Source organism: Elephas maximus, chromosome 6 (assembly GCF_024166365.1).
Source record: "Elephas maximus indicus isolate mEleMax1 chromosome 6, mEleMax1 primary haplotype, whole genome shotgun sequence".
Lineage (NCBI taxonomy): Eukaryota > Metazoa > Chordata > Mammalia > Proboscidea > Elephantidae > Elephas > Elephas maximus.
Genome location: NC_064824.1, coordinates 36,649,387 through 36,673,557, shown reverse-complemented (window position 1 = coordinate 36,673,557; position 24,171 = coordinate 36,649,387). Strand labels below are relative to the sequence as shown.

Below are 24,171 nucleotides of genomic sequence, written 5' to 3'. Positions count from 1 at the left end.
GAAGTAGTCAGAACTGTAAAACCTTGGCCACTCCCCACACCTACTGAACTGGAATCTTCATTGTAACAAAATCTCCAGGCCCCTTGTATGTTTTAGAATGCTGGTCTAAAAAACTCCAGAGTAAAAGAGTTAAAGTATGCCAGAAAATATTAATACTCTGTAAACTTAAGACAAAAGCAAGATAAATGAAAGTAGTCAAATGCCATAGGATGGGGTTCTAAACTTGCCTACTTTCCATATTAATATTTTAATGGGTTTTCATTCGTAAAATTTTATTTTTGAGTACTTTAATTAAATTGTGCAATTGTATTTAAGCCTAAGTTTCATTTTTGCTTTTGAAGATATCTAATTGACTAATTGAGGAATAAAACTTGTTGCTTTCAAGTGGATTCCAACTCATAGGACCCTACAGGACAGAGTAGAACTGCCCCAGAGGGTTTCCAAGGAACGGCTAGTGGATTCAAACTGCTGACCTTTTGGTTAGCAGGCAAGCTCTTAACTACTGTGCCAGCAGGGCTCCAGTCGAGGAATAGCAATTCAAATATTCTTATTGGCTGTAATGAATCCAAACTTAATTAGATCTCAGTAATTTCTATAGGATCCACTTTGGAGGGATGTTAAAAGGATTTTGTTTTCTTTTCTCATGCCTCAGTCAATTCTTGTAATTATCTACTTTGAAGCTGTTCAACTCTGGTGATTCTTTTAGGAAAGTTGAATTGTTTTATTTCATTTCAGTAACAAATTGGCACTTAAAACAAAATAGCCCATTCGTTGATGGCCCACAAGTACTATCTCTTACTAGGAAGATATGCTACCAACTGGAGAAGCTATTACTCTAATTTGAATTTTGGTCACCTTGGACCATAAGACTGCTGCCTGCATCTGCTCCTAAGTGTTTACTAGTGAATCATTGACTGTTATCGTAATTTCAATGCTAATTGTTGCTTCAGGTCTTCAGATGGCTCAGCACTGAGACATTAATGATTATTCATGCTTTAAGAAGGACTGATAAGGGAATGAGATTACAGTCTTGTACAGTTTTAGCTAACAAATTAAAGTGTAAATTAAATTTTCTCTGAGACAGAAAATAACTTACTAGGAAAGGTAACAAAATGAGAAACTTCATTCACTTTTACTTTTCTCTTTCCTGTTTTACAGATATTCAGAGTATCAGAGGGCTAGCAGTGGATTGGGTATCACGTAATTTATACTGGATTAGCTCAGAATTTGATGAAACTCAAATTAATGTGGCACGATTAGATGGCTCTTTGAAAACCTCAATTATCCATGGAATCGATAAACCACAGTGTCTTGCGGCTCACCCAGTCAGGGGGTAAAGTATGATTATTTTTTTTTTAAAGTTTTTCCAAAATACCACTAACCTGTGCTCTGATATTTTATACACACACACACACACACACGCACATATATATGTGGGGGAGGTGTATATATATGTGTGTATATATATATTTTTTATATGTGCGTGTATGGGTATATATATGTATATATAAGGATCCTTAGTGGCACAGTGATTAAGTGCTCAGCGGCTAGCTGAAAAGTCGGTTCAAACCCACTGGCGGCTCCAGGGGAGAAAGGACCTGGTGATCTGCTCCTGTAAAGATTATAGCCTAGGAAACCCTATAGAGCAGTTCTGCTCTGTCTATAGGGTCTCTGTGATTTGGAGTAAATGTATAGTCACGCGTTGCTTAATGTCCACAATATGCTCTGTGAAATAAGATGTTATATGATCCGGACGTTGTGCAAACACCATATTATAGGCAGTCCCTCGGTTATGACCATCTGATGGACAACTCATACTTAAGAGCAGACTGCCATAAAACCTGTTATATTAAAAACTTAAATTAAATACAATGGTTCAAAATAGCGCACATATGCACTACTTTGTGACGCTCATGAACACGTTGTGACTTGTGACGTGGCAGTGTTTCTTAAATGTTTTATAGGCATAAAAAGGTAAAATATGTACTATATGCTAATACAAAAACTTGACTAAACCCCAAAAAACCAAATTCTGACTCATAATGACTGTACGGGACAGAGTACAACTGCCATATAGGGTTTCCAAGGAGTAGCTGCGGGGTTCAAACTGCCAACTTTTTGGTTAGCAAACAAACTCTTAACCACTACATTGCCAGGGCTCCAAAATTTTACTAACTGACACTAAATAAGAACCATATATCCCTGTTCCAACTTACCTACAAGTTTGACTTAAAGACTGACTTAGGAACATATCTCATTTGTAACCCAGGGACTGCCCATACTCAAGAGACATGAGATACACATATTGCATGTGGGAAGCTGTTGCATTCACTACTTCTAGCTATGTCCACTATGTCCCAGTCTCCGATTGGGATTTTCGAACTCTATTATTACCTTATGGGAACCACAGATGTTGTTCGGGTTTTGCCTGAAGGGACGTAATGTGGCATATGACTGTATGTATAAAACATTGTTTAATTAGATGTGTCCTCTGAATTAAATAATATTCTAGATAGATAGATACACATATATAAAACGCATAATTACACATATGTATATATATATATTTTTATATATATATAGTAGACATATATATATATCCATATAACATTTTGTAATTCAGAGGACACATTTATAAAAACCATGGAGTCAAAAAAGCAAATGTAAATATGGAAATTATAAGAAAGATCCCTGATTACAGATTTCCCTTATTTGCATAAAATCTAATTTTTCTATAGTATTGTAAAAAAAAAAAAAAAAAATTTTTTTTTTTTTTTTATAGTATTGTAAGGTAACATTAATTTGTGTTTCTAACTAGTGACCGGTCAACATGAAAAGAGACACGGGGAAAGTGATTGATTCCAATTAGAATGCCAGTTGTTAATAACTTGTTTATTGCATGTTGATGTTAGGGTCAATGCTAAATAGATCAGATTCTGCCATCTTCTGGCAGAAATTATTTCTCCCTGTCCTTCACAAGTGTTAAAAAGTAGAGATGCCACTTTGAGGACTAAGGTGTGACTGACCCAATCAATGGTATTTTCAATCACCTTACATGCATGCAAATGTTGGATGATGAATAGGGAAGACTGAAGATGAATTGAGGCATTTAAATTATGGTGTTGGTGAAAAATATTGCATATACTATGTACTGCCAGAAGAGTGAACAAACCTGTCTTGGAAGAAGTACAGCCAGAAGGAAAATGGTGAGGCTTCGTCTCATATACTTTGAACATATTATCAGGAAGGACCCATCCCTGGAGAAGGACATCATGCTTGGTAAAGTAGAGGGTCAGTGAAAAAGAAGAAGAGCCTCAATGAGATAGATTGACACACAGTGGCTGCAACAATGGCCTCAAACATAGCAAAGATTGTGAGGATGATTCAGGACCAGGCAGTTTTTCATTCTGTCATACACTGGGTCACTATGAGCTGGAACTCACTCAATGGCACCTATCATGGATTGAATTATGTCCCCCCAAAATATGTGTCTACTTGGTTAGGCCACGATTCTCAGTATTGTGTGATTGTCCTCCATTTTGTGATTGTATTTTATGTTAAAGAAGATTAAGGTGGAATGTAACACCCTTGCTCAGGTCACATCCCTGATCCAATGTAAAGGTAGTTTACCTGGGGTGTGGCCTGCACCACCTTTTATCTAACAAGAGATAAAAGGTAAGGGAAGCAAGCAGAGAGTTGGGGGACTTTGTAACGCCAAGAAAGCAGTGCCGGGAGCAGAGCATATCCTTTGGGACTGAGGTTCCTGCGTGGAGAAGCTCCGAGTCCAGGGGAAGGTTGACAACCAGGACCTTCCTCCAGAGCCGAGAGAGAAAGCCTTCCCCTGGAACTGACACCCTGAATTTGAACTTCTAGCCTACTAGACTGTGAGAAAATAAATTTCTCTTTCTTAAAGCCATCTACTTGTGATATTTCTGTTATAGCAACACTAGATGACTAAGATAGCACCTAAGAAACCAACAACAACATACCTCACCAGGAATGATTGAAGTGAGTTTGTTTTATGGTGTCTGCTTTCTCCACACCCGGAATGATTCTATCTTGATGAACTGCTTAAAACAGAAATAATTTGCTGTGGTCATGGTTAAATGTTTGGGTTTCAAAGTAGGAGAAAAACAGAAGTGAGATCATTTTACTTCAATGAAAGGAAAAAGCAAGAGTGATGATTTCTTCCAAGACAAATGTGTAGGCTACTGTCAGTGAGTGGCTCAGCAACTTTGAAACTTCCTAAAAAGAATTAGTCTTGACTCAAGAACACATTTTCATGTTAATTTTACTATTCAGAGCATGTTTCTATTCATCAAATATGTCTACACCTAATATTTTTAATCCGTATCTCTTTTAAGGAAACTCTACTGGACAGATGGAAACACAATTAACATGGCAAACATGGATGGCAGTAACAGCAAGATTCTCTTTCAAAATCAGAAGGAACCAGTTGGTAAGTATTTTTTTAATAGTTAATCTTTGCAGTTTTTAATAAGACAAACCTGAAATTGAACACTGTCTCCAGATCTAGAGCCCAAAAGAAAATATTACAAATTAGTAATATAAATTAAATCAGAAATTCTTTAATCTTATCCAATCCACTGGGACACATTCTATGTAGGGTAAGGAGGAAACATTCTTTTTCTGCCACATAAGATAAGTGCTTTTAATAAGAGAATTTTTTGATGTGTATTAAGTAGTAATGAAATTGCTTAAAACAATGTAATTAATGAATATCTCATTTTCACTAGTGGATGTCTGGTACACTGCTACAGTGGCAATACTGATGCTTCCCCTGATTGTTATTATTTTGTCATTCTTAATGGTTAGAATGATTTGGGTTAAGAATTTAGTTTTTAGCTCTTATTTACTCCACAATGTGTTTATTTAGTTATCTTACCTTTGCCAACCATTACCAATCATCAAGTAAAACACCATGGTGCTGGAAGAGAGCCTTGGCTCACTCTCAGTAGAACAATCCAAATTTATCTTGGACAGGAAAAACCAAGATCGGTGTTCTTGCCAAATTATGTGTTTCTTTTAGTCCCTTTAAAAATTAAAAACAGAAAATATAAATTGTTTAACTTATCTTACACTTTTTTCAAATGTCTGGAAGTGCCTAAGAACCATGAGATAAAATAAATAAATAACCATAAATAAATGAAATGAAAACTAAATAAAATTTAATCTATTAATTTACCTTTGTTATGTGTTGGGCAAGGTGTTAAGCAAAATAAATGCTTCTTTCAGAAGCACAAGGTCAGCAAATCATGACAGATATTTATACAGCTACAAATTATAAAACATCGTGATAAGTACTACACTGAGACATGAGTAAGATATTACAGAATCATGGAAGAGAAAAAAATGAATTCTGTAGACAGAGCTTTAATAGAGGTGTTGTTTGAAATAGGCCTTGGTGGATTGGTCATATTTTACCAACATAGAAAGGGGGTTTTAGGGAAGTACATTCAAAGAAGTGGGAACAACAGAAAACTGTGGAGGAATATAAGAAAATGTAAATAAAACCTTGACATGTCAAGGAAATGATAAATGAAGGATCCTTGAGTTCTCAGTAGTGTGATCACTGCCAAATCTCTTCATCTATTCATTATGTTGTAAAGCCTGGAAAACATTCTTTCAGGAAGAAAAGCACTTGTCTCTTAAGACCAAGAACATAGTGTAGGAATGGTCCAACTCAAAGCTGCAAGTATGTAGGGAATTGAATACACTCATAATTTCTTTTATAAAAAAATAATAAAAATAATATAGGACAGGGTGAGAGGAAGATTCACTTTCTAGATAGTAACCCACTACCACTGCCATCGAGTATAGATAGTATAGATAGCATAGTCTAGATAGATAGATAGTATAGAGTATCTAGATACTCTAGTAGGCACTTGTTATTTTTGGTGATGGGAAAGGTAACAATGAATGAAAGTGAAGTGTGCAAAGCTTGATGAAGGTAAACAATGTCACTAAAAGTTACACAAGAATAAAGAAACTTTTGGTAATTGCTATGGCATGTAAAATTTTGAAACAATAGCAACAACAACCAAAAAGTATATATATGGTCGTGTATGTATATATGTAGACATATAGACATATATGCATACAGATATGTATATGTGAGTATATATGTGTTTTTATACAGGTGTATGGATGTGTATATGTGTGTGCATATATGTGACTGTACATACATATATTCATGTATACAATAAAGCACAGAGAGGCACAGTTACAGATACTTCTTAGACACAACAAAACACCTTAAGGGATTGTTTTCCTGAGTTTGAAGGATTATGACTATAGTATTCTGGGACATCTTAGTAAATTGGAATAATATAGTTCCTGAAGTTTATGTCCTACTTCCTAGCTTGGTGAGTAGTGTCTGGAGTCTTAAAAGCTTGCGAGTGGCCATTTAAGATACAACTATTGGTCTCTACTCATCCAGAGTAAAAGAGAAAGAAGGAAACCAAAAACTCAGAGAAGAAACCAGTCTACAGGACTAATAGTCTACATGAACCATGGCCTCATCTACCCTGAGACAAGAAGAAATAGATGGTGCCCAGATACTACTACTGACCATTCTAATCAGGGCCACAATAGATGGAGCCTGATAGAATGGGAGAAAAATGTGGAACAGAACCTCAAATTCCATAAAAAAGAGAACAAAACAGACTTAGTGTACTGGTTGAGAATAGAGGACTCCCTGTGACTATTGCCCTGAGATGTTCTTTAAACTTTGAGCCAAACCTGGATCCTGAGGTCACCTTTTTCTTTGACTCACAAAATAAAGAATATCACCTGTGAGTATTGTGCTCTTTTTTAAAAATCATCTATATGAGACATAACAGCCAACAATTTCTTTAAAATGAAGATAAGAATGTAAGGGGGCAGGAAAACTAGATTAATGGAAACAGAATAACCAGAACAGAAATATTGAGCATGTTTACACACTGTGAAGAATGTAACCCATGTCACTGAACAATTCGTGTAGAAATTGTTGAATGGGAAGCTAAACTCTGTGTAAACCTTCAACGAAAACACAAAAATATTATTTAAAAAAAAAACAAAACTAATGAAGAAAGGTGAAATGCTTTCATTTTGAACACAATGTGGTCCATGTACCGGGCTAACTTCCATAAATCCGAGGTAATAATCTGAATAAAAAGTATTTTTAAAGATATTCTTAAAAGTTTTTTTTCTTAATTTTTTTTCTGCAGGTCTTCATAAATGGCCTTTACTAAAGTTTCACTTTTTTTTTGTAAATCATAAATGCGAATATTCTTTCAGAAGCTATGTTACACATTTGTACATAGATTTTTATACAATATGATATTTAAAAAAATTCAATCACTCTTATATTTACATTTCTTTGGGAATAAGAGTTATATTGATCACTTGACATTTGAAGCAACTCATTTTTAACAGTGAAATTCAGTAAAGGTGTAGTATCAACAACATTGAATAAATAATTCTTTTCATGTAGTCTCTAGAATTAACCTGGGATATGAAATGATACTGTAACAGCTCTTTTCTTTATGCTGTTTGTTCTAAGATTTGATGTACAATTGAAATTCAGGACAGTCCTAGAAATTAAAAGACAGATTGAAATGCTAATACTTGTGTACGGAAAATGACAGAACAAAAGAAACAAGGGATGCTACAAGATTAGGGCTCATACAAAGGACTTAATTTGGGCTAAAGCAATTCAGTTGGTGCTTATCTGGAGTTGTTCAGAATGTTTAATATTGAAAAGTGAGCATGACGGTAATAGTAGGAGCAAAGAAAACCCTTAGATTATAATTTGGCAGCCATAGTTTACACCAAAATGTGAATTTATATGCTTGTTTACACAGTGGTGAAATTATTATCTCCTTCGATAGTAATATCCATTTCCCTGTTCCAGATAATTTAAAGCGAAAACTAACAGCTTGTAGAAAAAAGTATGTAAGAGACGAATTGATGTTATTATTCATTCTTTGTAGTTGCCACATCAAAAGTTGTGCTCCAAATAAGACTTTCAACCGTTTATAAGTAAAAGTTAATACTCAACGACAAATTTCAGATCTGCTCTGTGTCAGTTATTGTTACAACTAAAAATTACTTTAAAATAAATGTTCAGCATGGCATTTTTTTATTTTAACTTATACAAAATATACTGTTCTATCAGAAATAAATCAAAATCTCCTTAAGAATTATATCATAAATCAGCATTAATGAGTATAGGCTTGTGGGTCATTCATCCATTTATTCATTAAACAGATTTTTTACTGAGGGTCAGATTTTGTAGCTGAAATGCTGATAAAAATTTGACACTGTTCTTTTCCTTAAGAAGTACAAGGACTTAAATCATTTTAGATCCCATTTAGTAAATTTAGGAGTTGCTGGGGAGTGCAAACAGGTAAATGCGCTCAGCTGTTAACTAAGAAGTTGGAGGATCAAGCCCACCCACAGGCGCCTAGGGAAGAACAGCCTGGAGATCTACTTCAGAAAAATCAGCCTTTGGAAACCCTATGGAGCATAGTCCTACTCTGATACACATGGTGTCAACATGAGTCTGAAACAAATCAACTCAACAACAGCTGGTGTTTAAGTGGACACTCGTGAAGGAGACACTGTGTTGTCCATATGTAAATGCAACAAATTGAGAGCTGCCCTGTTATCAGGATTTTACTTTTTTTTATTTTTCAAAAATTTTCTTGCACTGTGGCAATCCCCAGCCTGTTGCATTCTGTCATTACCCTATCTGCCACAGAAATCCTTACTTTAGATAAAAAAAAGAAAGTGGGCAGACAACGAAGTCTTCTCCTGCCTCATTTCATCCCGCCATCCTACAATCAGCAATGTTCCTGTTTTGGTAGCCACTAACATCTCCTTTGGTGACATTCACCATCCTTAACTGCCACACTAAATTAAGAAAATCAAATTGTTCAAGGAGTAAGATACAAAAGGAAAACAAACAAAGCAAACAAAAAAAAAAACCCTGAGGAACCCAGAAACTAGAAACAATGTATAGTAATTTTCATATAAAACATGCCTAGTTTTTGTGTTTGGGAACAATGTGGAAAAAATGTTTGGGATGCAAACAAACCTAGATTTGAATCCCTGCTTTGATACTTATTGTCTCTGTGGCTAACCTTTTGTTTTATTTATTTATTTATTTATTTTATAGTTTTATTATCTATAAAATGGAGATGATAATTCCTACCTTTTTGGGTTATTTTAGAATTAAAGCTACATAAATTTTTTTTTTTTTAATGCAATAATCTATGTTTCAGCAAGTCTAGCCTTGCTTATCTACTCTACAGAATTCTTATATTTGCCCTCAAGGATATAAGTACAAAAGATGTCCCTTGAATCATTGTTTATTTTAAAAAAAAATTAGGAAGAGACTAAATCTTCATCAACAGAGACCTAAATAAATAAATGAAGCGTACTTATGTGCTTAAATGCCATATATACATACATGTATGTGTGTATATATAAATAAACCTCAAATCTGAGTAAAAAAAAGTTACTAACAGAATGGTAGAGTATACCATTTGTAAAATTTTAAGAGGAAACACAAAACATGTATGTTACTCATGGATGTACGTATTTATAAAACTATGGAAAAAGTAAACTGGTAATATACACACCAGTTATATAAAAGCAGCTGTCTTTGGAGGGGGTAATAGTGAAGGCCAGAAGAGCTTTCATCATTATCATAAAAGACTAAGTTTATTAGTAAGATTTATTTCATATTTAATAAAAATATTGAAATTAAATACAATAAACTTCTAGGAGAGTTCAGTTCTGGATAGTGAATACATGAGAGTTCATTTTCTTTTCTCCTCTGTGTTGAATGCTGGTTCCTCAAAATAACCTATCAACCAGACAACGCTGAGTTATGCTTGTCACAGTAAATGACAGCACTGAGTCTTCCTAGTATCTGAGAGAAAGAAGGGCAGAGTTGAAACAGGAGTTGAGATTTTGAAGCCTGGTTTAAGGCAGCTCTTTCAATTGGTGGCTTGGTTAGGATGCGGCATATAAATAGTTTAAGATTGGTGGACACACTAAGGGGAAGATTTTGAGGCAAACTGGTTCAGAGTCTTGAGGCATAAACTATCCTTTGATGCTGTCTTACTGATAAATTTTTCAGGAAGTTCCTAAAATTAACAATGCTATTATTTGCAACCCTTACCTTCCTGGGTAAGAGTTTCTTGGAATAGCAGTGTCTTTGAAAATAGTGGAGTGGTAAACTCATGTTAATATAATCAGTAATACTCATTTACAAAATTAAGCTTTTGTTTTATGGACCCTTTTGCTTTTTACTCACTTTGAAATGCATTTAAATACAAATTTAGTTAAAAAAAAAGTGCATTAATGTAGTCTTTTCTTAGCTGACTCTGAAAAAGTAAACCACAACAGGAAATAGAAGACAGTTGTGTGTCAGTCAGGGTTCCACCTGATGTTTTTTCTCTGGTGGAGTCTTAATTGATACAGAACTGCCTGTCTGTCTCTCTTTATCGCAAGGAATTGGTTTATGAAATTGTGGAGGCTAGATAAAATGAAATCTGTAGAGTAGGCCATCAGGAAGGGTAGGCTGGAAACTCTTGGGCAGGAGCTGAAGCTGTAGTTTTTTGGGGAACCTCAGCTTCTTTCTCAGGGAACCTTAGGTCTGGTCCTAAAACCTTTCAACTGATTAGATGAGGCCCATCCTCATTAGTGATTATAATCTCCTTTATTTAAAGTCGATTGTAGATGATAGTCACATCTGCAAAATACCTTCACAACAACATCTAGGTTACCGTATTTTTATGCAAGTAACATACACATTATACGTTTTCTTGTCAACCATGCAACCCCCTCATGTATTATTTTCCCAGGCGTTCACATTATACGTGTGGGTGCGTTGTTTATATGGACACGCTATTTGCATAAAATACAGTAGTATTGGATAAGGTCATCTTCTACTCAAGTCGACATACAAAACTATCACAGGTTTTGAACACACGAACTTTCCTCTGTTTTGTGCACTGACATGTATATTTGTAAGTGTAGCAATTGCACGTTGACTTGAACGTAGATTTGCCCAAATGTTTACGTAAATCGAAATAAAAGCTCTATTAAAAAGAGATGGTAAGCGAACAAAAGTTAGATAAGTAATTGTAAGGTTAGGTAATATGAGAGCCTTTTGCTGTAGGATAAGAAACAACATTCACTTCATTCGGCTGATATTTATTGAAAACTTACTTATGTGCCAAACATTTAGCTATAGTTAAGGATGCAATGATAAACAAAAAAGGTATGTTACCTAAATTTACTATTTATTTTCTAGTTTGTGAGGCAATAATTAAACAGTCACCCAACAAATAGAAAATTAAAACAATGACAAGAACTGAAAGATGAAAGCATGGTGTTAAAAGAGGTCATATTACAGGACTTTGGCCTAGTCAGGGAGGGATTCTTGGAAGACATAATACTTGAGTTGAAATCTGGCAGATAGTTGGAAGCGAATGGATAGGTGGGAGCCTTGGTAGTTTAACAGTTGAGTGCTTGACTGCTAACCAAAAGGCTGGAGGTTGAACCCACCCAGTGTCTCCATGGGAGAAAGACCTGGTGATCTGTTCCTGTAAAGATTAAAGCCTAGGAAACTCTATGGGGCAGTTCTACTCTGTCACATGGGGTCACTATGAGTGGAATATGGACTTGATGGGACCTAACAACAACAACAAGTTGAGTAAGTTTACTTTGTGAATGTGTGATATTTAGAATGAGTGTTTCCGTGAAGTACATGCCTGATGATCTGGGTGTTAATTCCTGCAGCCTTCTATTCAATGTATCTGATGAATAAGGAATAAATTAAAGCACTCTCAGATTATATTTATACCATCATTTTGTCAAAGTATGGAATGCAAAAATTATGTTACTGGGTTGCTTATAAATAAATACATGGCTGGTGGAGAAGTTGGGATTTTTTTTTTTTTTTCCTAAATTGAGTTTCCACTTGTTTCTCTTGCTTTTTTTTTTTTTTTTTTTTTTCTCCCTATCTGTCTAACCCTGTGGCACTTTGGCTCTCATTAGTACCTCAAATGGATGTTTCTCATTAAAAAACTAAACTAAACTAAATAAAGCCAGTTGCCATGGAGTTGATTCCGACTCACAGAGCTCCCATGTGTGTCAGAGTAGAACTGTTCTCTACAGTGTTTTCAATGGCTCTGATCTTTTGCAAGTAGATCACCAGGTCTTTCTTTCAAGGCATCATTGGATGGATTCAAACTGCCACCTCTTTGTTTGTAGCTGAGTGCTTAACTGTTTGTGCCACTCAGGGACTCCTCAAAAAAAAAAAAAAGAATAAACAAAAGTAGAATTGGTCAAGTTATCTACTTATTGATAAGTCCTCTTAATACAGGCAATAAAGATATATTATATATATATATATTTTTTTTACAGTAACCCCTTAGTCTCCAATCCCATTAATTTGTTAATTGTTTATCACAACGGGCTAAAAAAAAAAAAAAAAAGATAAAACAAAACTAAGTACCACTGAGTTGATTCTGACTCGTGGGGACCCCATCTGTGTCACAGTAGAACTGTGCTCCATAGGGCTTTCAGTGGCTGTTTTTTGGGAAGTAAACTGCCAGGCTCTTCTTCTGAGCTGCTTCTGAGTGAGCTTGAGCCTTCAAAGTTTTGGTTAGTAGGACAGAGGCACCAAGTGGGAGCAGATCCTGAGGGACTTATCAACTGTGGTAAAGACTGCAAACTTGATTCTAATAGCCAGTTGAAGAGTCAAACAGAGGAATTTTATAATTCCACAGACTCCTGGAAAGTCTCTGATCTGTAAATTAACAACAAAAATATTACTGTGAGTAGTTTATACAAGGAAAGTCCTGCCTATATTTAGTTAGTTTACATGGTTAATATATGAGAGATGAGTGACAGAAAGGACATCACTGATTTCAAAATATTATGGCTACTGATTAAAACAGATTAAAAAGTATGTTGCTTAGCAGCTATTTTTTTTTGTTATAGTATTTTCACTGTGTGTGCCTGAACCATTTTCTTAAAATATACTCAATAACATATTTCAGATTTTGCTTTATTTTGAAAAATTACATTTTTTCTCTTTTTATGGACAATTTACAGCTACAAAGAAAATAAGTACAAAAAATTTTGTTTGCTTTTCTATATAAATTTAAACTGCAATTAATATAGAATCAAAGTTAAATCTCACAAGAAAACACTTGATATAGAAAAATCATTGAAACACACTCAAGAATTCATGCCCTGATGATTCCACTTTACAGGTTCTTTTGAGAATTATCCCCCTGAGATTATTTCTAAAAAAGAATTTTCCAGCACTGTGAATGGATATGTGGATGGCTGGAAAAGACCAAATATATATATATATATATAAACTTATTTGTGTAGGCATTCTTTATGGCCATACTCAGAATATTCTTATATATATAGGGACATTTATTACTGCATTATTAACTCATTGAATTTCACAGCTATTTTGCACTGCAGGCAATTATTGTAATTATTATATCATGATGGCCCTGTTGGAGTGACCTCGGGGTTACACTGACTGCCCAGTGCATTCCCTACACGATTTTCATAAAGAAAATTAGATGATAAGGAAAGAAGATGACACTGTTCAGTTGATTTTCTCCTCATGCATATTTATTGTCAAATTATAAATTAGTTTTCCCAGAAGGTGAGGAGAAAACACAATATTCTCTCTGATGAGTTTGGAGTAGCATCAGGTTGTGATTATTCTTATATATCACTGGTTATGGTACCTGCATTCTCCCCAGGAAGCTACATCTTTGTGTTTGCATGCACTTAGCCTGGGTTGTAGGATTGAGTGAAACCACAATTGCTTTAGCAACATTACTAAATAATTATAGTGACTACTTTTTAAGCACTTATTATTTGTAAAGCACTTGTAAAATGCTTTGTATGAATCATCTCACAATAATCACTTGTAGAAGGAGCTCTTATTATAGATTGAGAAACTGGGGCTTGTTGAAGGAAGTTAGTTGCCCACGATGAATGGTAGAGCTGGGATATAAATCTAAGTTTATCTGCTTCCAGATCCATATTAAATCTTAATCATTATGCCATGCCCAGAGAACGCTGATTTTATACAGTAATTACTGACCTCAAGCAAAGACCAGGGAATAAAACTGGTTCCCTTTCAAGGACAGAAAATGGAAAAAAGAAAAATCCAGAGCTTACGTACTCTTGAGTAATGCGGAGCCAATTAGAGCACAGCAGTAGGCTTTTCTAAGCAGCCAGGAGTATACAGGAACCAGTTTCATCTCTGTGCCAATTGTACCTCACAATTAATTCTTTCTGAAACTTTAAAGCTAGTTTTAACTATGTCACTCAAGCACTAGACTTTCTAGTTTGTAGGATTATTTTTATACTGTAATTCCCCAGATTCCCCTTGTTTGTTTGCTGTTAAATCCAGATGTGTGACATGCTTCAAATAGAAGTGCATCATAATCTTATCAAAACACCCAACTTGGTATTTTATGAGTGCTGCGGCTGCTCCTTGGAAACTCTATGGGGCAGTTCTACTCTGTCCTATAGGGTTGCCATGAGTCGGAATCGACTCGACTGCACTGGGTTAGTTTCTTAGTTAGTTATCACTAAAGACTGAGTAATTACAGCCTTCAGGCAGTTTGGGCTTTATAACTTTGTTTCTGTTAAATACAAATCAACATTCCAGTTGTCCACTGTTGAACTAAATATCCTCAATTAAGATTTATTTCTCAGTCTTGGATACATAGTGCTTAGAGCAGCTTGGATAACAGAGAGGATTTAAATTTACCTCTTAAAACTATTTTCATGTTTCAAATGTTTTCCTATTATAAATTTTTTCCCTTAAACCTCATGTAAAGTAACTTGGCATGCCAGTCAGCATTACCTTCACGGCTTATTCTTAAGAATCTATTATACTATATATTTTATTTCCTTGATGTTTCCTCCTTTTTTTTTTTTTTTGTTTTCAATGAAATCTCAATCAAAAGGTATTTGTTTACTCAACCTCAAGTACACCTTCTTGAAACCTACCAAGCATTTTCTACTACTTAGTCACTCCAAACTACATGTTTTATAAAGTGGATTGTGAAATCTATCTAAGGATAACTTTCATAAGCACTTTTTACTACATCAAAGAGTTCAAGGGGCCTTTTTTTTTTTTTTTGGAAAGTAAGATATTTTTATTCCTGGATATGTTTCCTTGCTCAATAAAATGCTGTTTCTATCATTTATACACTTATTATTCACCAGTAACTTTATTACATTTGAAACACAATCAATATATAAAGCTGTATGTACCAAAAGAAATTTTGCCAATAGTTGAAAGAAAAAAAAAGGCCAGAGGAATTCACACACTAATATCATAATTATATACTAATATAGAAACAATTTAAATTTATTGCACATTTTGGTTTGATCATTTATTTACTCATTCTTTCAAATGCTGTGAAGTACAAAAAAAGGTTTAAAAGATATTATGAAGTGTATGCTATATGCCGCTGTGAGTCGGAATTGACTCTACGGCACTGGGTTTGGTTTTTTTAATACTATATGCCAGACCTTGAAAATAAACCTTGGAATCCATCCTCAAAAAGGTCACAGGTCAGTGAAGAACACACAAATAATTACAATCCAATTAGATGAAATACTTAGTAGAGTTAAACAAAACTAAAATAGTGATGTTCATGAAAACTATGTTTCAGACACCATAAAGACAATATAAAAAGACACCGTGAAAATAGAGGACACAAGTAATTCTCTGTAGGAGAGAAAATTAGGGGAAAAAAATTCAACAAAATGAGTGATATTTTGAAATTTCTGCTGCATGTTGAAGGATAAATATACTTTTGTTTTTAAGGACGTGGCAAAGGAAAGGGACTTCCACTATTCTCAGCAGAAAGGAAAACAGGCATAAAGGCATAAAAGTATGATATGTCTAGAAAACTCTGAAGTTTTCTGCAAGGCTAAGGAAAAAGAAATAAATTTAAAAAGCTAACATAAAGGAATGCTTAGCATTGCATTGATAAGAACTTCAAAAAGAGTTGAATGGCACGAGCCAGTGCTTTAAAAAAAATAGTTCGATTTTGCATCTCAAACTACAAAATATATATAAAATATATATATATAGTTTTGGCAAATTATAAAACTAGAGGTATTAAAAAAAATTTAATGATTCTTTAGAATAAAACCCTTATGGACATCTTCTCAAGAAATCATTTGTCATTGGTTCTGATCTTTCCTCCATTTTTGAGTTATTTTTATATGGCACATAATGTTTACCAATCATCAAGAGTTTGGGATATAGGATAAAGTGTCCCAGGTAAAAATGACTTATAGAGGGAAAATAGAGGATATGAGGAAATCTTAGGCTGAATAAGGTAAGCAATTAGGAAGTAAGTTGATTAATTTATATCTGTCACTCCATGTTAATGGCTTCTTAAAACATAATCAATTAAGAATGATAATTATAAGGGAAATTAAATCAAGTTAAGATAAGGCCAGTGTGGCTACTCAACTAATTGTTAAAAGATGTGCTTTTTTACTTAAAATTTTGTATTAAGATAATTTTATATTCACATGCAGTTTTAAGAAGTAATGCAGAGACGACCCTGTGTACACCTTTTCCAATTTCCCCCTTCAGCAAAGAAATAGCACAGTATAAAAACTGAGATGTTGACATTAGTACAGCCTACCAGTCTTACTGTGTGATGTACTGCTTTCAAACCTATACCCTTAGTACCTATAACAGTGGGTTTCCTATTGCTGCTTCTTAAAGCATCTTTCATGCAAGCCAATGACATAATGCCAAAGTGCTCTTCAGCAAGAGTATCATAGTGAGACAAGAGCCCAGCAATTTCAGAATACAAGTAGCTCTCTGATGATTTGGCTTGACTGAGATAAAAAATTTAGAATACCTAGAAGGATGGATAAACTACATATTTTAAAGGAAATCCTCTATAAATAGTAAACAAATTCAATAAATAAATTCAATCCTTGATGAAAATTGGGCAACAGAATGTTTGGAGTCGTATTTTTACTACATGTCAGTAGTAGAGTAGTCATTGCTGATTAAAAGTGGAATTATGTACTTCTGTCAGTCAGCTGAGCAGAAGGTAAAATAGATACTTCTGAAATTTAGGTGGTCTAAATAAGAATTTATAGTAGAAGAGATGCATGGAAGTGCCTTAGGAAGATCTGTGGATATGTCTACACTTTTTCTTAGAAAAAAAAAAAAAATGGCTTGTGAACGACTACACCCTATAACATGGCTATAATAATTTTCGTTTTGTTATTTTCCACGGTAACTAAAATTAATCACCCACTCTGGTCATCAAAAATCTGGAAATCGCTTCCCCACAATGTCCAATTTTACACATTGTGATTTTGTGGTGAACCTTCCTGGCTTCTGTTAGCAAAATGTACTAATATGTCAGTAAATAGTTGATATAATATATAGATTTCTTGGGTTATTTTGACTTGTTTAAAGCTGGTTTGAGAAATCAATTTCATTCTCTGGCCTTAAACTATCTCTAGTTAAGAATTATTTGGGCTATGCTTGACCGTTTTTCACTGTACTTGGACTCATGAAATTCTGTCTAATCATCTTTACTTCACTTATTTCTTTTTTGTAATCTCATCTTTTTTTTTTTTTTTAAATAGGGAAAGGGATTATTTGTGATTTGCTCACTTTATTCTCTGAGGGAGATTACGGAAGCTGTATATTTCGTTGTATACCTAAGTCTATGTTCACATGCACACTTCCACAAGAAGCTATGGGTCACAGAAGGCCAACCCAAGATGGAACCACAAAGTTATAGTTACCACAGGCACCTGGAGTGTGATAAGCATGTTATTAGATAAAGAGACGTGTGCTGAGGATCCTTGGCAATTAAAATATCCATGTCTTGAAATCTTTGAAAACCATGAACACCACCGCTTATGAAATTGGCCATAAAGTGCAATTATACCTAACCTCACAGTGACAAATTGTATGTAATATGTGGAGATGAGGACCCTAAGCCATTGGTTTGGTTCACTCACTTATTTATAGTTTGTCTCCCCATGCCAGCCCAGCTACATACTCAGTTCAATTCTGTATTTCAGTGAAATCACCAATTCTTGAAATTCCTGGACCTTTGGATGCACTTGAAAAGAGTTAAAATCACAACTATTAAATCTATAAGAGTCTACTCTTACAGAATAGACTCTATAGAGTCTCCTTGAGAAATGACACAAAGAAAAGGACACTAAGCCTAAAATATTAGAAGAAAGGAAATAACAAAGATCAGAGAAGAAATAAATAAAATTGAGAACAGAAAAACACTAGAGAGGTAACGAAACCAGAAGTTGGTTCTTTGACAAAAATCTATAAAATTGGCAGACCTTTAGCTGGCCTGGTAAAGAAAAAAGAGAAACAAAAATAAGAAATGAAAGAGGAGACATTAATAAAAATTAAGAGAATATGACAGAATATTATGAACAACTCTATGGCAACAAACTAGATAACTTAAATGAAACAGACAGATTCTTAGAAGCATACAACCTTCCCAAAGTGACTGAAGAGGGAAAGCTCAACAGACGCATGACAAGTGAAGACACACAACACATATTTTTTGAGGACCAATTCAGTCCATAACAATAATCAAGTAGGATTTATTCCAGGAATGCAGAGATCGTTCAACATTAGAAAATCAATCAACATAGTAACACCAATAAAACCAAGGAAAAGAACCACATGATTATTCTCAATGGATCCAGAAAAAGCATTTGATAAAATCCAACACCCTTTCTTCATGAAAACTCTGAAAAAAATTAGAATAGAAGGGAAGGTTTTCAATAGGACTTAGGGCGTGTACGAAAAGCCAATAGCCAACATTATACTTAATGGAGAAAAACTGAGAGCTTTCCACTTGAAATTGGGAACAAGACAAGAGTACCTGCTCTCACCACTTCTATTCAATATTGTATTAGAAATCCTAGTCAGAGCAATAAGACAAGAAAAGAAATAAAAGGTATCCAGATTGGAAAAGAAGTAAAATGATCTCTATTCGTGGATGACATGATCCTATATATAGAAAAACCCAGAGTCCACAAGAAAGCTTATGGAAGTAATAGTGGAATTTAGCCAAGTTTCAGGGTACAAGTTGAACAAACAAAAAATCAATTGTGTTCTGATACAACAGCAATGAAAAATCTGAAAGGTAAGTTATGGAAGTGGTGCCATTTACAATAGCATTGAAGAAAATAAAATACATAGAAATAAATTTAACCAGGGATGCAACCCGATCAAAATTCTAACAGTCTTCTTTACAGAAGTGGAAAAATTAATCCTTAGTTTTCTATGGAATGGCAAGACTTCCCAAATAGTTAAAGCAATCTTGAAAAAGAAGAACAAAGTAGGACTTATGCTTTCTGATTTTAAAACACATTATGAACTACAGTAATCAAAAAAGCCTGGTACTGGTAGAACAATAGACACATAAACAAATGGAATAGAGTTGAGAGTTCAAAAATAAACCAAAACATCTATGGTCAAGTAATTTTTAATAAGGGTGCTAAGTCCAATCAGTGGGGGAAGAAGTCTTCAATAAATGATATTGGGAAAATTGAATTTCTACATACAGATAAATAAAACAGGGTCCATGCCTCACACCATATACAAAAACAAATTCAAAATGAATTAAAGACCTAAATGTAAAAACTAAAACTACAAAATGTTTAGAAGAAAATACAGGGCCAAAGCTGTCCAGTCAAGCTTTCAACAATGGATTATCTAATATAATAACAAAAACACAAACAGCAAAAGACAAATAAATGGGATCTCATAAAAATTAAAAACTTTTGTTCATCAAAAGACTTTACCAAAAGTGAAAAGACAATCTACCGACTGGGAGAATATCTTCAGAAACCATATATTTGATAAGAATCTAATAGCCAAAAAGTATAAAACTTTGACAGCTTAACAACAAAACAAGAACCCAATTGTAAAATGGGCAAAGACTTGAATACACATTTCACTGAAGAGGTCGTGCAAATGGCCACCAAATACCAAACATTTCATCAAAGCATAAAAAGATGTTCAACCTCATTAGCCACCAGAGAGATGCAAATCAAAACCACAATAAAATACCATTTCACTCCCACGAGGATGGCTAAGATAAAAACAATAATAATAATAACAACAACAAGAAAAACAGAAAATTCCAAATATTGGTGAGACCATGAGGAAATTGAATCACTTATCTACTTCTGGTGGGAATGCAATATGGTATGCTGTCATGGAAAACAGTGTGGAGGTTCCTTAAAAAACTAAAAATAGAACTACCATATGACCCAGCAATTCCACTCCTAGGTATATACCTAAAAAACTTGAAAGCAGAGGCTCAAACAGATACTTGTACACCAATGTTCATTGCAGCACTATTCACAATATCCAAAAGGTAGAAACAATCTAAATGCCCATGATTGGATGAATGAATAAGGAATATGTGGTACATGCTTAAAGTGGAATGCTACTCAGCCAGTAAGAGAATGAAGTCTTAGTATGTGCTACAATATGGATGGATCTTGAAGACATTATACTGAGTGAAGTAAGTCAATTGCAAAAGGACAAACATTGCACAACCTCCCTTATATAAAAAGACAAGAACAGGCAAATGTATGGAGAACAAAGTTTATTAGTGGTTACAAGGGGTGACAGGCAGGGAGGAAGAGAGGGGGCAGTACTATTGCTGAGTTTTGGTTTATGGTAATGGAGCTATCACACTGATTAAGGGTAGGATTGCACAGCTGATTAATGTAATTGTTGTCAATGAATTGTACACCTGTTAAATGTTGAACTGGCAAAAGTTGTGTATATTTACAACAATGACAAAGGAGGAAAAAAGGTAACTGCTGAGACCACTTATATATAACCAGACATCTCATGGAATTTGGTTCCTTGCTTTGGAGGGTTAGGGTCGTGGTTTCATGGAACATCCCAGCTAATTGGCCTAATAATATGTTCAGTGCTTCTGTTGTACCTCCTAGTTTGTTATGCAGTGCCTGGGTTCTTAAAATCTTGCAAGTAGCCATTCAAGATATAATAATTAGTCTCTATTTGCCTTGAGCAACAGAAGAAGTAGAGTTAGGAACAGGATGAAATGAGTTGCTAATTGCCTCTGTGAACAAATGCTTCCCTTTCCATAAGACCAGAAGATTTGATGGTACTGGCTACCATTACTGAATGTTTTGATCAAAGACTACGGAAAACTCCTGATCAAAAGAGGGAAAATGCAGAACATAATTTCAAATTCTCATGGACTCCAGGCTTTGTAGAGCCATGGATGCTGGATAAACCCCTGAAACTACTGCCCTGAGATAACCTTTAAATCTTAAACCTTAACCCAAAAATATCCCCTGAAGTCTACTCAGAACCAAATAATAGTAAAGAAGTCTGCTTTGAGCATGGTGCTCTTTTAAGAACTACCTGTATGGGATCTAAATGAAAAAAACAACTTGAAAGACTAGATAACAACTTAGGGGGCAGTAAGTTTATGTTAATGGAGAAGAAATGACTCAGAAAAGGACAGTGAGAATAGTTATACAACTTGAAGAATGTAAACAATGTTACCGAATTGTACATGTAAAAATTTTTGTATTAGTATGTGTTCTGGTGTGTATATTCTCAAAAACAAAAATTATTACATACATACATACATATGTATATACACACACACACACACACACACACACACACACCCTGGTGGCATAGTGGTTAAGGGCTAACCAAAGGGTTGGCAGTTTGAATCTGCCAGGCGCTCCTTGGAAACTCTATGAGGCAGTTCTACTCTGTCTTATAGGGTGGCTATGAGTTGGAATCGACTCTATGGCACTAGGTTTGGGTTTTTGGTTTTTGGTATGTATAGCTGCCTAACGTAAATTTTACTGAAAATAGAGGAGCTATTAGAAATTTCAGAAGTAAAGTTAGAAACACACATATATCATTTACACTAAAACTTCCTGAGGGAAAATGGTGTAATGAAGACGGCAGGTACTCAGTTTGGAAAAAGAGAAGTGTTCTTAAAATTCCTGGCACTTCCACTAACTAGCTGTGACCTCACAGAGTTTTATGTGTAAAATGGAACAGTCATGTCTCTCACTGACCCAAGATTGTTATTTCAGTCAACACAGATAATATTAAGCACCTGTACAATTATGTTTCTCAGTCAGTAAAAACAATATATGCATATTTCCCTGGCAGCCAGATTTTATTTTTTTAGACAAAAATATGAGTTTGAAACCTATTTTTTCCCCCTCAAATCTAGATATGTTAGGTGAATATTACAATTAAGAGGCTACTATTTATATTGACATTGTATAATTAAATTACAGGTCTCTCAATAGACTATATGGAGAACAAACTTTATTGGATCAGTTCGGGAAATGGAACCATAAATAGGTGCAACCTGGATGGTGGTAATTTAGAAGTGATAGAGTCAATGAAAGAGGAATTAACAAAAGCCACAGCCCTGACCATCATGGGTAAGTGTAACGGTTCTATAGCTGGGATGCTTCCTATTGATTGGAATTTAATTAATTATGATCTGTTAAAAGTCGAAGAAAGTTACTGCTCCATTAACACCAGAAGCACATTCAAATTGCACATTTCTGTGAGGTTTTTTCCTTTTTCCTTTTTTCAACTTTAGCAAACAGACTTGTAAGATTATCCAGATTAGACATTTAGTGCTGTTGGTAATACGACTTGACTGTTATTGATTCTTGGCTTGCCATGACTTGTATTTTTTTAGGATTATTTTCTATGTTCTACTGCCATGCTCTAAAGTGTAAGGGTCTTGTGTATTTGTCACATTAAAGTAAAACCTGGCTTATCTGTGCTTATAAAGGATAGCTCGAGCCATATAGATAATTCTAGAGACAAGGCAACAGGGTCTAATTTGACCAATGGTTGAAATAGTCCCCTGAAAATAATTATTTCCCACATTTAGAAATAAGTAGAGATTTTACGGATTTGAGCCTCATTTCCATTCCTTTTCATTAGTCTTCTGGATAAAAAGGATGCCAGGGAAAGCAAGACAGTTAAGAAGCAGCGAGGGAGATAATGACTTTCCAGAGAACAAATAATCAACCTCTACTGTAATTGATATATGTTCTAATTTTTGACATGCATTTTAATTTAAAACAATACTTTGAATTTTAAGAATGATTTAAGAATGGATGCCAGAAAGAAGTGCTTTTTGTTGAGAATGGCTCTGCCTTAGTGCATAGGGCCTTTTAATTTTATATGCTAAAATTATTCAGCTCTTTCACCATTTCACAGATGTAATGTGAAGGTTTTTTTTTTGATAATTATGTGTGTATGAAATTTAGAAGTAAACAGTTGTTAATTGGGAAAGGTTTGAAAATTCATTTTCTAGACAAAAAATATATTTTCAACACCTTTGATTTTCAGTGAGATGAAAAATATGTAAATGAAAGTATATAAGGTTTAAAACCAAAGTTCCACTGTCATCCAGTCGATTCCAACTCGTAGCAACCCTATAGGACAGAGTAGTACTGCCCCGTAGGGTTTCCAAAGAGTAGCTAGTAGATTCAAATTGCTGACCTTTTGGTTCGCAGCCAAGCCCTCAACCACTGCGCCACCAGTGCCCCACATAAGGTTTAGAAATTACAAATTATTATTTCAGACATGATAAGTACAGAATATAAGAAATGTTTATTTTTTAATTTAGCTGAATTTTACAAACATTTATCTAGCACTTTTTATGTGCAGATGCTGTGCTAAGCACCAATGTATAAATAGGTACTGGACACTATTTACAATAGAACTTGCATTTCTGTGAGCGAGAGAGAGGAAATTAAATCAATTCAACCAATTAATAAGCATTAATATCATCTCTATTTCAGTTTTTATAGTAGAGAAATATAGACATTAAATATATCTGCCTGCATGACAAAGATGGCTGGGTGGCATAAACGGTTAGGTGCTCAACTTCTAGCTAAAAGATTGGAATTTTGAACTCACCCACAGGCACCTGGGAAAATAGGCCTGGTGATTTGCTTCTGAAAGGTCACAGCCTTGAAAGAAGCCCTATGGAGCAGTTCTGTACTAGACAAATGGGGTCT

General features: G+C 34.6%; 1 protein-coding gene across 1 annotated transcript in view; it reads left to right on the top strand.

Moving 5' to 3' along the window:
- Positions 1-24,171, top strand: part of LRP1B (LDL receptor related protein 1B) — a 1,748,032-nt gene that overhangs the window by 1,110,328 nt on the left and 613,533 nt on the right. The window contains exons 30-32 of the mRNA XM_049888441.1: positions 1,159-1,333; positions 4,365-4,459; positions 22,420-22,569. Of these exons, the coding sequence (XP_049744398.1) occupies positions 1,159-1,333; positions 4,365-4,459; positions 22,420-22,569 (420 nt within the window). The remainder of the gene's footprint in view (positions 1-1,158; positions 1,334-4,364; positions 4,460-22,419; positions 22,570-24,171) is intronic.